This window comes from Mus pahari, chromosome 6, assembly GCF_900095145.1.
Source record: "Mus pahari chromosome 6, PAHARI_EIJ_v1.1, whole genome shotgun sequence".
NCBI lineage: Eukaryota > Metazoa > Chordata > Mammalia > Rodentia > Muridae > Mus > Mus pahari.
In genome coordinates, this window is record NC_034595.1 from 107,125,828 (window position 1) to 107,138,771 (window position 12,944).

Here is a 12,944-nt window from a genome sequence, read left to right on the forward strand (position 1 = left end):
GTCCTGGAACTCACTCTGTAGACCAGGCTGGCCTCGAACTCAGAAATCCGCCTGCCTCTGCCTCCCAAGTGCTGGGATTAAAGGCATGCACCACCACTGCCTGGCTCATTGCTTTTCTTCTTAAGCCATATGTTTTCCTTTTAAAAATACTCTTGGCATTTTTGCATCTAAAAAGGGGGAATACCCTGGGGGTGGAATGGGGTTAGCAATTTCACTGGGTATTATGGAGTATGATGGTTGCTTGCTAGATCATTAGAGAAGCTGGGAAGGATCTGACCCATTCTCCTGCTTGGGTGAGGCTTGTCCTGTGGGCAGGTGGGTCCCTTCATATGGGGAGGTGGTGGTTGCTGGGGACAGGGGTTGCTGTCCTGGGCTGAGCTCAGGTGCTTGCAGGCTTGGTGGCTGCAGCGGCAGGGCCACAGGGAAGCTGGCCATGTAGAAGACACGGCCCAGGCGCTTGGCCACCTACAAAGAGATGAAGCTGGGTGAATACCTACTAGGTAAAGGGGCATAGGAAAACAACTCCAGGTTCAAAGAATCCTTGAGCCCTCTCTAGATTGATGAAAACACTGGACATACTTACTTGTGCCCTGATCTTAAGGGCAGGTCCTAGCTTCAGTCCCATGGTGTTCAGAAGGTGCTCTTCTGTCAGTAGAGGCAAAGTTTCTCCATCTATTCCTTGTTCTCTGAATACCTGGGGACAAGTTAGGCCCATAGAGTAGAGTTGTATAGCTTGCATGGAAAAATAATTCAACAAAAGGAAAGTTCTTTTATGTGGGGTGTAGAGACTGGGATTGCCCAGAACTGGGCCTCTTGGCCTAGCCCTAGGGACCTGCCACTCCCCTCACCCTGGCATACTCGCCACAGCCAGAAAGGCCCCCCACGAAGTTGCAGACATCATCTACAGTCCACTTGTTGACATCCTCAAGAGTTGTGGTCTCCTCATCAGTGAAGAGCCCCCCCATGGTACCTGGAGATAGAAAGGGTGTCACTAGGGCTTGGGCTTTTCCATTTCTTTGCCTCCTTCCCCACTGGCTGACTTTCCTCTTAATTGGTAAAGTCCTTGGCTCAATGACAAAGGCTTTTTCTCCCCATGGAATCCCCTATCAATGGGTGGCTAGGGTTGCCCACCTGTGTGGAAGTAGGGGCTGACTGCCCCACAAGGGAATCCCAGGGGCAGTGTAGGGGGCAGTGTGGACCCTGATAGAAGCCCCTTTCCTTCTGCTCTGGTCCCTCCTGCTGGGTCATGGCTGGGAGTAGAGGCCCCTTCCCTGGCAGCTGCCAGCTCAGGGTCCTCTCCATCTGAGTCCTTGGATGGCTCCTCAGAAACATCTTGAGCCCAGAGGCCAGTCCCTGTCGTCTCCTTAGGTTGGCTGGGCTGGACTGAGGCAGCACCAAGACTCCCCTTTTCGGACCGGCTTCGAGCAGACTCCTTGGCTGGGATAGGGGGTCCTGGGCCTGGGGGTCCCTGGGGTGGCAGGGCCAGTAATGGTGCTGAGCTGTGTTTCAAAACCAACATGGAGCCACGTCGCTGGAGTTCGTCGGGACCCTCGGGGATATGCAAGGCCACCTCTGGTGCCAGTAGCTGTGGCCGGTGAACACTGCACAGTTCTTTCTGCCTAAGCAACTCTGACATTTCCAGCCTGGACCAAAAGAACAAACAGTGGGAGTCAGCCTGGGCATGCTTAAAACTACTCCCACTGGTCTTCCAGTTGCTTACCGAGCCAAGCTTTGCTTCCGTAGAAGTTCCTGCTGCCGAGCTAACATCTCAGCTTGGGCAGAGGGTAGGAAGCTGAAACCTGGGACAGAAAAAAAGGCTGTTGAAGCTGGATGATCTGCACTACTTTTATGTATCTGCCGAAGGAGAGCCTTATAGGGATACAAACGACTTACATACCCAACTTTCTCACCTGGGGTCTGACACACAGCTGTGGGCATCCCCAAAAAAGGCCGGAGATGGGAGCTCATTGTGATGTGGGGGGCATTCTGGGGTGACAGCAAAGGGGGTGGCTGTGACATTTCCCTGTGGACAGCAGAATAGTGAGCACATGTCTGGGTCCATCTGTGCACACCCCCTCTTTCCTGTGATCGCCTCTGGGTGCACCCCTACTGACACTTCTAATTGCCGACCCCTCAAGTGGTTGTTGGTTTGCTGATTATGGCTTGCTGTACACACACACACACACACACACACACACACACACACACACACACACGGTCCATGCAGGCAGCTCCAATTAATCTCCCTGTCAGCACAGAGGTGATAGCCCCATGGGCCACACTGCATCAGTAATTACTGAGGTGGGGGATACCTCTCATCCTGAGCAGTGAGGGGAGGGGTACAGGGCAGGGCAATTAGCCACAATTTGTAGATGTGGCAGATGCTGTAGTCTGCCAGGGTTGGGGTGAGATAGGTTGTGTTTGGGAAACCCAGGGACCCTACCCAATGCTTTCCTTGGCTTAACTAGTCTGCTGTGGAGACAGTACTGTGAACATGATGTCTCTGGAATTAATTTATAGCAGGGTGGGGAGTGGAGGGGGTGTTAACTCTGAATCCTCTGGTTGCTTTTTCCTTGCCTTAACATACCACCACCACCACCTGTGAGGGGAGGGTCTCTGCTCTCTCAGGGCACCTCTACTCGGCTGGAATAGTAGAGTTGCTTGACAAGAAAATTGTAATGGCCAGGGAGTGGGCATTTCTGCATATTTTTTTGCCCCCCAAAATATTTTCTTGGGTCATAGCAGTAGTTTTAGGAGCCTCTGCAGTGGACCTTGAACATGGTGAATGCATTATCCATATATGTGATGGAAGACTCAAGGGAAAGAAAGGATTGGCCTTCTCAAGTAACAAGCATAGAATATGGGCCTTGCTGAAACACCATCTTGGTACCTTTCAGAGAAGGATGTGGTAGCAGCTGGAACTGTTCCCTCCTGGTGCTGCACTAGGCCTTGTTTCCGTCGATGGTCTGCTGTAGATGAGGGCAGGTGTACTTCCAAGCCACTGGGACCCCTCAGTGTTGCAGTTGCTACTTCCTGGCGTACCCTTAGCAGATCTGAGAAGGGAGGTGATAGCAGTCACCAGCTCCCCTAGGTTTTCCCCTTTCTATCTTGGTGATCAGGGCATTGACCCAGTGAAGGTATGAACAGAATGGGAGGAGGAGACTCTCACATGTCCTGAGCCTGGTTTTGTGTCACAGGCTAGAGGAGGATCAGCAGGGAAGGCAGTTTGCAATAAGACCTACAGGGTGTAGCCAGGCAAGTGAACTTGAAAAGGAATATGAATAAGCAGGTAACCAAAATGAGCTGGAGGAGAAGGGCTCCAACAGTATTGGTGTTAATTTGGTTTGAACCTTCACAAGTTTAGAGGTGTAAGGTCATAGGGCTGTTCCAAGTAGGTGAGTGGAACAAGAGTCTATGGATTGGGAGGGGACCTCAAACAGAAGGTTGCCCAGGTAACTCTTTTTTTTTTTTTTTTTTCTTTGAGACAGGGTTTCTCTGTATAGCCCTGGCTGTCCTGGAGCTCACTTTGTAGACCAGGCTGGCCTCGAAATCAGAAATCCGCCTGCCTCTGCCTCCCAAGTGCTGGTATTAAAGGCATGTGCCACCACACCCGGCTAGGTAACTCCTTTCTAGACAGGATGCAAGAACAGGAAGGATTTGTCATCCCCATAAAGCAATTCATAGCATACATGGTTATAATAGCAGATACCACTAGCTAGCAGTAACACACAATCACAGTCCAGCATGGTTGTGATATGTGCCCCCATTGCATTTAGGAAGAGTGGAGGCTCCTAGCCCCTTTAATCCACCTGTTCAAGCTCCACTTCTCTACCACTTTGCTGCTACCTGTTTATAAATTAAGTAGCTGAAAAAGGAAGGTGGATCTAGCTAGGGCTTAAGCCAAATCCCAGAACCTAATAATCCCAGACCACCCCAGTCATGCTCAATGCAATGGTGATTGACAACCAGCTTCCTTGGACAGTCTCCTGCACAGGCCAGCAGAGCTGGGGAAGCAATTAAAAAGAAAGATTTTTAAATTATTAACATTTAGTGAATTATTCAGGCTCTCGGTGCCTGAGCTGCTGCCCTAGGGGACAGTGCCGTCTGCAAGAATCAGAAATCCTTTTTCCTTCCCTGAGCCCCCATCCACTTCTGCCAGAAAAGATAAGACTTCTCCAGTGCTATAGCAGCATAGGGTGTCTCACAAGTCCTAGGTAGCAAGGATAGTGCCTCAAGGCTTGGCTTCCCTCAAGCAACCTGGGGCACTAGTGGCCACATCCTGACTGTAACACAGGTTCCTATTTTTGCCATGCCCTCCTCCCCATATATCAACAAAACCTGTAAAGTCTGACACAGTATCAACATGACCACAGATTCATAGTATTGCTCTGACTATTCTGGGAGTGAGGAGAACCTAGCATAGGCCAGAGTCCACATCTCTTCAACAAAGAACAGGTGAACAAATTCTTCTGTCCTGACCTCACCTGGGCTCTCAAGGATGAACAGTAGAGGACTGAGGGCGGTGAGGCAGTTAAGCTGTATCACTATCTGGGAGCCCTCCTGTGTATCCAATACTGGTCTTAGTGTTGACTTCCAAACAGCCAAATCCTTTTCTTGGGGTAAGCTTAGTGTGATGGAAAGGTAAGAGAGATTTGGCACATTTGAAGTTGGAGTGCTGGCAGTGGGGGTGGCACATACCATGGCTGGGGATACCCAAGTGGTAGAGACGTTGAGTTTCCTCAAAGGAACCAGCCTCACTCAGGGCTGACATAAGCTGATGGTAGTGGTCCTCAGGGGCCATTGTAGACTCTAGCTCAGGAAGCAGCAAAGTCTCTGTTGGACAGAGCACATGGTGAGGGCCAAGGGAAAAGTCAAGGCCTCTTCTCTATGGTTCCCACCCAAGGTCTGGGGAGCCCTTCAGGACACAGAAACTCCTTGTTCCCTCCCCTTTCCTGTGACCTGCATCCTTTTCCTGAGTCGGGCCTTCACCTTGGGGGTCCTTGCTTCTGGTCTTCTTCTCTGAAGAACAGTCACTGGTAATGTAGGGGCAGCTCAGCCTCTTGCCCAACAGATCACCTGTAGAGGATAGAGTGAACCCCATCCAGTGTATCATGGCTTGGGGAGAAGGCCATCTCTGCCTTAGCTCAGTTTAGAACCCCAATCACCACTATGTTCTCCCTGGCAGTTAAAGACCTTGTCTAATCTGGTGTCCCAGGCTAGAGAACACAATGACAGGTAGATGCAGAGTATAGTAAAGACAAAGCAATCTTGATGCGGGCCTTGGGCATGTAAGTAGAAATAATGAGAACTCTGTATCAGTGTTTCACTAGACAGTCTCCTGTAAGTTCATGTGCTTCCCAGCCTCTCCTTGAGTGGCCTGCCTTTGCCTCCTAGGATAGGGTTGGCCACTGTGCAGGTGTTGGGGAGGCAAGTCCAGAAAGCATACTTCAAATCCAACGTACTTCATTCTGGGTCTTCACAGCCCTGTCACCAAAAGCTCAAGTTCTTCCCCAAGTAACTTCCCTGCTATGCTTGTTGCTCAGAAAGGAAGTCCTTGTCTCTCTCCTTGGTGGTATTTGCCCATCTGCATATCCAGGTCTGGGTTCTTGATGGGACTCCTAAGCAATTAATCCCATAGTGCACAGTCTATATGTGCTATGCTTTTATGAGGCCAGGCCCAGCCTCTGCTTACAATATCCCCAGAGATCATACCCCCACATGCCAAATCTCAGGCATTAATTGACCCAATTCCAGACTGGCCTAAACACTGCTGCCTAGCTTCCTCTTGAGCTACTGCCCTGAGGCTCAGGCCTTTGCTGAACAGCCCATGCCGTTATATCTTCAAGCTAAGGTTCCTGTCTCTGCCCTCCTTATCCTCACCAGCTAGGGGAGTGTGGAGGAACAATTCCGTGGATGATTAAAAATCTCCATAATGCCCAGTAAGGGGCTGCTTCTACGTGTGTGTCCACCCTCCCCCAAAGCTGGTGGTACCAGCACCAGAACTGAATTCCATTTTTAAAAATTCCTTAATCTGTCATTTTTTATCAGATTGGGGGAATGTGGCAGCAAAAATGCTGATCAATCTCCACATTATGGCTGACAGAATGGTGCTAATAACTTATTGATCTCAACTACCTCACTGCTGTTAGTCTAGCAGGCCATCTCAGTCTCTGCCCCAGAGAAAGAGACAGCGCCTACTGTCTGGACAAGGGTTCCACCCATAATATCTCAAGGCAGATGATGGGTATCTGGCTTCACTTGGTGCCACCAATAGTGTATCAGAGACCAGTAGGCAGAAGAGGCAGCAGCTGATTTAGGCAGGAAGGAGGGACCCTCAGGTCTGTGTGGCCTGGTTTCACTTACTTCGTGTCTGTTATTCTTGTCCCAACCCACAGATCCCCTTTAAGGATTAGGCAAGGGCTCATTTCATAGCAGTCTATTCTCACTTTAAAAGTGGCTACTCCCAAAGGAGAGGGAGAGGAAGAGGAAGAGAGGGAGGGAGGGAGGGAGACAGAAAGACAGAGAGACAGAGTCTTTCTATTCCTGGAGTTCCGGTAACAGTCTGGTGGAGATGATCATGAAATAGAAGCACCTCAAATAAGATTCAGTCCTGTGGCAGACTTAATGAAGCCATATTCACTCCCAGCACACCAGGGTGCTGCTAACATCAGGCAGTCACTGTAACTGCCTGATGTGTAATAGGAAGATGTACAAAATCATAAAACCTGCTGAAAGCCCTATAGTTCTCTATGGTCCAGGGAGCAGTGGTACAATGGAGGAATGAACACCTACAAGGACTGAAAGAAAGCCCCTAGGACGTAGGGACAAGACCTTAAAAGAATGCATATGTGAAACCTGGGTACAATACACACTCCCATAGTTATGCATAGTATGAACCTCTGCATGCAGTGCAAAAGGAGGAGTAGCCAGAAAGATGACTAAACATCACAGAAACGTGTGTGTACAGTACACAGACATCACAACAAACATCATCATGGCTCTGGGAGGAAGTACATGCATGCATATGCGCGTGCACATGCACTTGTACACCCAAGGAGGTCTCTTCATGAGCAAGTACAGGGGAAGGGCGTGTGAGCTCAGAATATCTCAATCATTACAGACTCCCTTGGCTCTACCCAATCAATGAGGTAATTAGATTTTATCAGCTGCTTGCTCAGCTGCTTCCATCAGGCTGGGCCTCCACCAGGTCCTCAGCTGTCCCAGAAGCAGTCTCCTACCAGCCCACAAAACCTTTCAAGCACGTGGGGCTTAGATAAGGATGTCCACTCTGATGGACTACACCCAGCCTTTCTAAACACTGCAACCACTACCAGAAACATTCCATCTAGGACAGAAAGGCCCCTCAAGGCCCTTGAAACTCAGGTTTGCCCTCACTGAAGCCTTATGGCCTGCTTTTCCCTGGAGTGCCATGATCTCTCCAGGTTGCCTCTCTCTTTCTGAACTCCTATGGCTTCCTTGGTAGTCGTGGGAGCCTAATGTATACACTTTGCTCAGGTTCAGGACCCTAGGGAAGCAGAACATGCTTCTGCTACATGAGCCACATGCAGTGGGCAGTTCTGAGCTTAGGAGAGGCTTACATGATATCTGTTCCTTTGAGGAAAGGGTGGTGGATCTTAGACACTCTAAACCCACTCCAGCACGACGTTAATCCCAGCATTCGGGAGGCAGAGGCAGGCGGATTTCTGATTTCGAGGCCAGCCTGGTCTACAAAGTGAGTTCCAGGACAGCCAGGGCTATACAGAGAAACCCTGTCTCAAAAAACAAAAACAAAAACAAAAACAAAAACAAAAAAACAAAAAAAAAACCCCAAAAAACAAAAAACCAAAACCAAACCAACCAAACAAACAAACAAAACCCCACTCCAGCAAAAGCCAAAAAGGAGTAGCTTCTGTTGCAGCCCTGTCTGCCCGGCTGGCTGGGATTAACACAATTACCATCACATGTAGCCCCAGGGGAAAGCCAGCCTCACACCTCCCCCTCCTCTGCTGGCCTCTGGCTGCCAGCCAAAGTGCTCAGAGCTGCTGATCAGAGACTTGGGGAGGACAGTAGGCTGTCTTTAGTCAAGATAGCTGTGGCCACTTGTCCCACTTTACCCTTGATATCTCTTGGATTCCTCACCTCCGGATCCAAGGCCAATCTCCACGTTGCCTCTCTGGAAGTCACAGTGTCTTGGATGCTCAGGCATAATGAGGCAGCGGCTTCGATGTACACTGGATATAAGGGTGGGGAGGTTGTTGTCATGGCTGCAGCAGAGCAAGACAGACCAGGCCATGAGCTGCCTCATGGTTGGGAGTCTAGCACATAGTCAGCATGAGGGTGCATGACTCATGGACAGTATGCACCGAGTATCCAAAGCCAGGTGCACTACTCTGACGAGTGATAGAGCACTTGTGCATGCCTACTAAACAGACCAAAGGGAAGCCAGGACCTGGCACTTAGACCCAATTGCAGTTCTAAGGCATCCCCTCCAGCTATTCTTTGCAGAGAAAAGTATGCCCTGTCCTGCCCTGCCTTTGAAGGCAGCCTGCAGAGAAGGTAAGCTGTCAAACATATTGCCAGGTCTGGCAGCAAGAACATGGCAAATATTTCCTAGTTCGTAGTTCTTTAAAATAAGGACAATGACAAGACTTATGCTCATTTGCAGAGTGCTAGCAGGCCTAGGTGACACACCATCCATGGGTGTGTTCAAGACTTCTAGTCAGGTCCTTCTGGCTTGGTATAATGGCATTTAACTCTTTTCTTTCTTTCTTTCTTTTTTTTTCTTTCTGTTTCTCCTTCTTGATGAGTCAGCTGAATCCTCATCCACAGAGCCCCATAGAGGAGAGGATGTGTAAGTGGGGATACCTTACCCTGATGTTCTGTAAGCACACCCACATCAGTAGCGAAGGGAGAAACAGGAAGTCAGAGCCAGTGCAGGAACAGTGGTGCCTGGCACTCAGCACATGCCCTCCGTGGCCCACCTGACAGTAGCCTTGGATTCTAGCAGAGCGTCTACGAAGTGACCTGGGTATCAACTCCAAACCTCATTAAATAGCTTCCAGCCCCTGCCCAGGGTGACTGGAGCTGGGCTAATCCAGGGCTGGCACCTAAGCAGATAAATTTCATCAGCAGACACCCCAGAGGGACCCAGTCTAGAGGCCCAGATGCGGTGTTCTCCTCACCCCAGCATTACAGGCCCAGAGGGCAGGTGGGGGTATAAGTACTTTATAGGATTAATTGGCATGATGCTCATCCCCTGCATCCTCATCAGTGTCTGGGTGTCAGAGAGAAATGCTATCTCAGCATGAGGGAATTGTGGGCTAACTAGGAACAGTCTGCAGTAGCTTCAGAGTGGCTCTGATGGGGATCTCCTTCTGGTAAGGAGGTGGACCAGTTTCTCTGAGGAGGGAGGCAGAACACAGCCTGGCCCACAGAAAGAAAGTGAGTTCTCCTACCTAGACCTGTATCTTGAAAAGCCTGGTGACATCAGTCACTAGGCACTAGATAACATGATTCCATGTGATACCTGGTCAGAACAGGACTTGAACTTGGGTCCATCTTTCATTCTGCCTTGGTAGTTTGTTCTATGGGCCCAATGGTGACCCAGTTCTGAAAACCTGTTCCTATAGCTTGTTCTTTCAATGAAAAAAATATGCTGATTTTATATAGATCTGAAAAATTCCACATATACATGTTTGGAGTGTATTAATTATGCCCTTAGTATCATGGTATTGGGTTCTTGAAGCCACAATGCTCCCTCTGCATCCCATTGCACCCTACCACATGTTACATGGACCAAGCCCTGACTATCTCAGGAGGTTGAGGCATGGATGAAGAGATGGATGGTCATGGAAAAGCCAAAATGCTACTAGGGGAGGATCATGAGACCAGAAAGAGAAAAAGATTGGTTTAGCATGCCTTCTGAGGTCTCTACCCTGTTCCTTTGGTGTTACCATAAAATCCAGACTTGTTACCTTTCCTGTCAGTTTAATAACTCTGAGGTGCCAGAGGCTATGTTGCCCAAAGCTTCATAGATAGAAGAGGATATTAGGGCTGTCTGCTTGATCCAAGCAGGCAGGCAGTTTCACTGCAGGGTTTGTCAGAGGACCAAAGACAGATGGACAAGTGGATCAGTGGAAACAAGTGAACAGACAGGTGGATCAAACACTCAGAGAGAAACAGATTCATAGACAGGAAAAAGAGTAGGCAGGCCAACAAGGCAGAACAAAGAGTCTGGTAGAGGTAGCACAAAGCAGCGGGCTGGTCTCGGCTACCTGCAGACCTTCCTTTCCAGACACTAGATCCACCAGTAAGTAAGCTGAAGGCTGTCAGTATCCCTTGGCCTGCTATTTTCTTCCCTTTACTTTGGTATAATCCTGGCTCTTGGGACTAAGGGCTTCTTGAGGGGTACCAGACTGTAGCTATTGACACTGTGACAAACCTGTGTGGGCACAGCCTCACTAAAGCCTGGTGAATGTGGGGAGGGCCATGGGAGGTAAGAACTGCTCATGGAGGAGAAGCACAGCCATCAGCTTCCCTACTGCCCTTGCTAACAAGTTCTTCATGTAGCATTTAAAGTAAAAGCCTCATAAAATGTCATCAGTGTTCATAATGGTTTGTTAAAAATGATCAGTTGAGCTGGCAACTCCAAAATAAGGTGGAAATAAGTTTAAAGATTTTTTTATGGTTATTCAACCCCAGGATGCAGGTGTTGTCAATCACACAAATAATAACATATCTGACAAGAAGCCAAGACAGACACCTCAAATTTGGCTTTGACCACAGGAAGCTAGTCTCTTCCTGATGGACTTTTCCTAATGTATTCCCCTGGAGATCCTGGGATAAGACTAGACTTCACTCTGTAGAAGTTATAGCTGAGCACGCTAACAGACTTCTCTCTCAAGAACTGGGAGACTGACTGGATCTTCCCAACACTCCAGCTTTCTTACCTGCTGACTTCATTTTCATCTCTTTGCTACATCCTGCATTTGCATCCTCCATCACTCTTCCATATCATGAATCCATGTAGTCCCAAGAAAGCACCTGACCTGATAGGCAGGGGCTCCTCCAAAAGGATCTTTTCAAAAAAACCCTTCCTTGGTGGAGAGCTCTCTGTGCCTTATTTCTTGAGGACAAACCCAACATACCCAGCATTCATGGCCCAGATCTTTAGCCTCCACCTGGCCAGACCTGTGGCTATTATCTCCTCCCTCCCTCCCTCCCTCCCTCCCTCCCTCCCTCCTTCCCTCCCTCCTTCCCTCTTTCCTTTGTTTTGTTTTGTTTTGTTTTGTTTTGTTTTGTTTTGTTTTGAGGCAGGGTCTCTCTGTGTAGTCCTGGCTGTCCTTGAACTCACTCTGTAGATCAGGCTGTCCTCAAACTCACAGTGGTTGCCTTCTGAGTGTGCTATCACTGCTTCTTTTTTCATTCTAACACAGTTTTGCACACACCCTTTACCCCAGTGAATTCTCATATGTTCTTCAAGATACCACTCACACACCACAATTCTCATCTCCTGGCCCATCTCTGGGAGGGATATCCAAGAATATTACAGGCTCAGTCTTTGAGCAGGTGGATACAAATGGACATCAGGGATAATATAGGTAGGATCCTACTACCCACCTTCCAGTTTGTGCAAAAAGACATAGAAAATCTGGTGGATACTCAGGACACATTGGTTCATATTGGCTAAGATAATGAGTAAGAAAGAGGTCCACAGGCAGAGGAGAGAGAAAAGGCAGGCAGTGTGGAACTAATGAGCAGGCTCAAGCAGAAGCAAAACAATAAAACTCCTGTTGTCTGTGATGTGTGAGTAGACGTCTCACAAACTTGGACTCCTACCTGCAGGATGTTTCTCTGAAGGAAATATTCACATCCCAGTGGGTGTGGACTCTAAAGGGGGAAAGACAGAAGGTCAGCAGGGCCCCAGAAACACAGCTGAACAGATTGGTATACATGAATCTGGTTCTAGCAGCTGGACCAGTGGTTAGGGCAGTGCCCTGTGACAAGCTAAATGTGCTGCAGTTCCCACTGGCCAGGCTAGAGTCAACTTCTGGTTTTGCCAGAAATGAATGAGGACAACGGTCCTGACCTCACTTTACCCTGGGCACCCAAAGTAGCCTTGCTACAGACTTCCTCTACATTGTGCTTATTATACTGAATCTAGTTGATAGAACTGCTTCACCCAGTGTGTGAATACAGCAATGAGAAACCTCACAGCAGATACCTGAGGCTGACTTGGAGCATCCACACCCACTAGGCCCTACTGCCACCGACCCTAACCCTAAAAGTGACCTCTGCACAGACATAAAGTGCCTTGATGACATGTCAAGAAAGGTTTCTGCCTATATTTGCTCCTCACAGTGTTTGCAGACCCTTGACTTTCATGCCTCTACAGTAGCCTCCTGCCCTGGACATGGAACAAGTACCTTCTCTTCATGATATGGATATGTGGATCATCTTCCTGCTTCAGGCTCAGTTGCTGCCCACAGGCTGGGCCACTTCCATCACTGTCACCATCACTGGCTGAGAAACTGGGTGTTCTTTCTTTCTTTAGGGCACATGTAGGGGGCAAAGTGACTGTTCTCTTGTCAGCCAGTCGTCCACGGTTCTGAGAAGGTGGGAAGAGGAGGTTAGGTTAGACCAGGCCCTCAGCCTCCAAGACCTGGGCCAAGCTGCAGAAGTCACATTGCTGTAGACCAGCTCACAAGGATGGTAGTGTGGGAAAGGCCTTCATTACACATTACATTCATGAGCTCAGGGAATCTTAACCTTCCTTTTGAGGAAGGAGAAAGGAGAATCCTGTCCCTAAGTCATCCGGTACTCATTTGGGATGCTACCCTTAGTCATGTCCTCTAATACAGAGGTACCTCTTCAGACACCTAATGGTTATCATTTCCAGATAAATGGCTTGTCTGCCTGTACAGTGTTCCACTTTGGGCTCTGGG

The 12,944-nt window shown here is 48.9% G+C and overlaps 1 protein-coding gene across 4 annotated transcripts in view; it reads right to left on the bottom strand.

Moving 5' to 3' along the window:
• Positions 1–94: 94 nt before the first annotated feature.
• Positions 95–12,944, bottom strand: part of Samd11 (sterile alpha motif domain containing 11) — a 17,429-nt gene continuing 4,579 nt past the window's right edge. For 2 of the 4 annotated variants that reach the window (XM_029539455.1, XM_021201234.2), the window contains exons 3-14: positions 12,426–12,607; positions 11,839–11,889; positions 8,140–8,264; positions 4,990–5,076; positions 4,699–4,833; positions 2,891–3,053; positions 1,911–2,023; positions 1,721–1,799; positions 1,132–1,643; positions 849–970; positions 584–694; positions 95–465 (exon numbers count right to left, since the gene is read on the bottom strand). In XM_029539455.1, the coding sequence (XP_029395315.1) occupies positions 253–465; positions 584–694; positions 849–970; positions 1,132–1,643; positions 1,721–1,799; positions 1,911–2,023; positions 2,891–3,053; positions 4,699–4,833; positions 4,990–5,076; positions 8,140–8,264; positions 11,839–11,889; positions 12,426–12,607 (1,893 nt within the window). In that variant the 3' untranslated portion in view covers positions 95–252. Of the gene's footprint in view, positions 466–583; positions 695–848; positions 971–1,131; positions 1,644–1,720; positions 1,800–1,910; positions 2,024–2,890; positions 3,054–4,698; positions 4,834–4,989; positions 5,077–8,139; positions 8,265–11,838; positions 11,890–12,425; positions 12,608–12,944 lie in introns of those variants that run through there. The other 2 variants (XM_029539454.1, XM_029539456.1) reach the window with 2 other exon arrangements.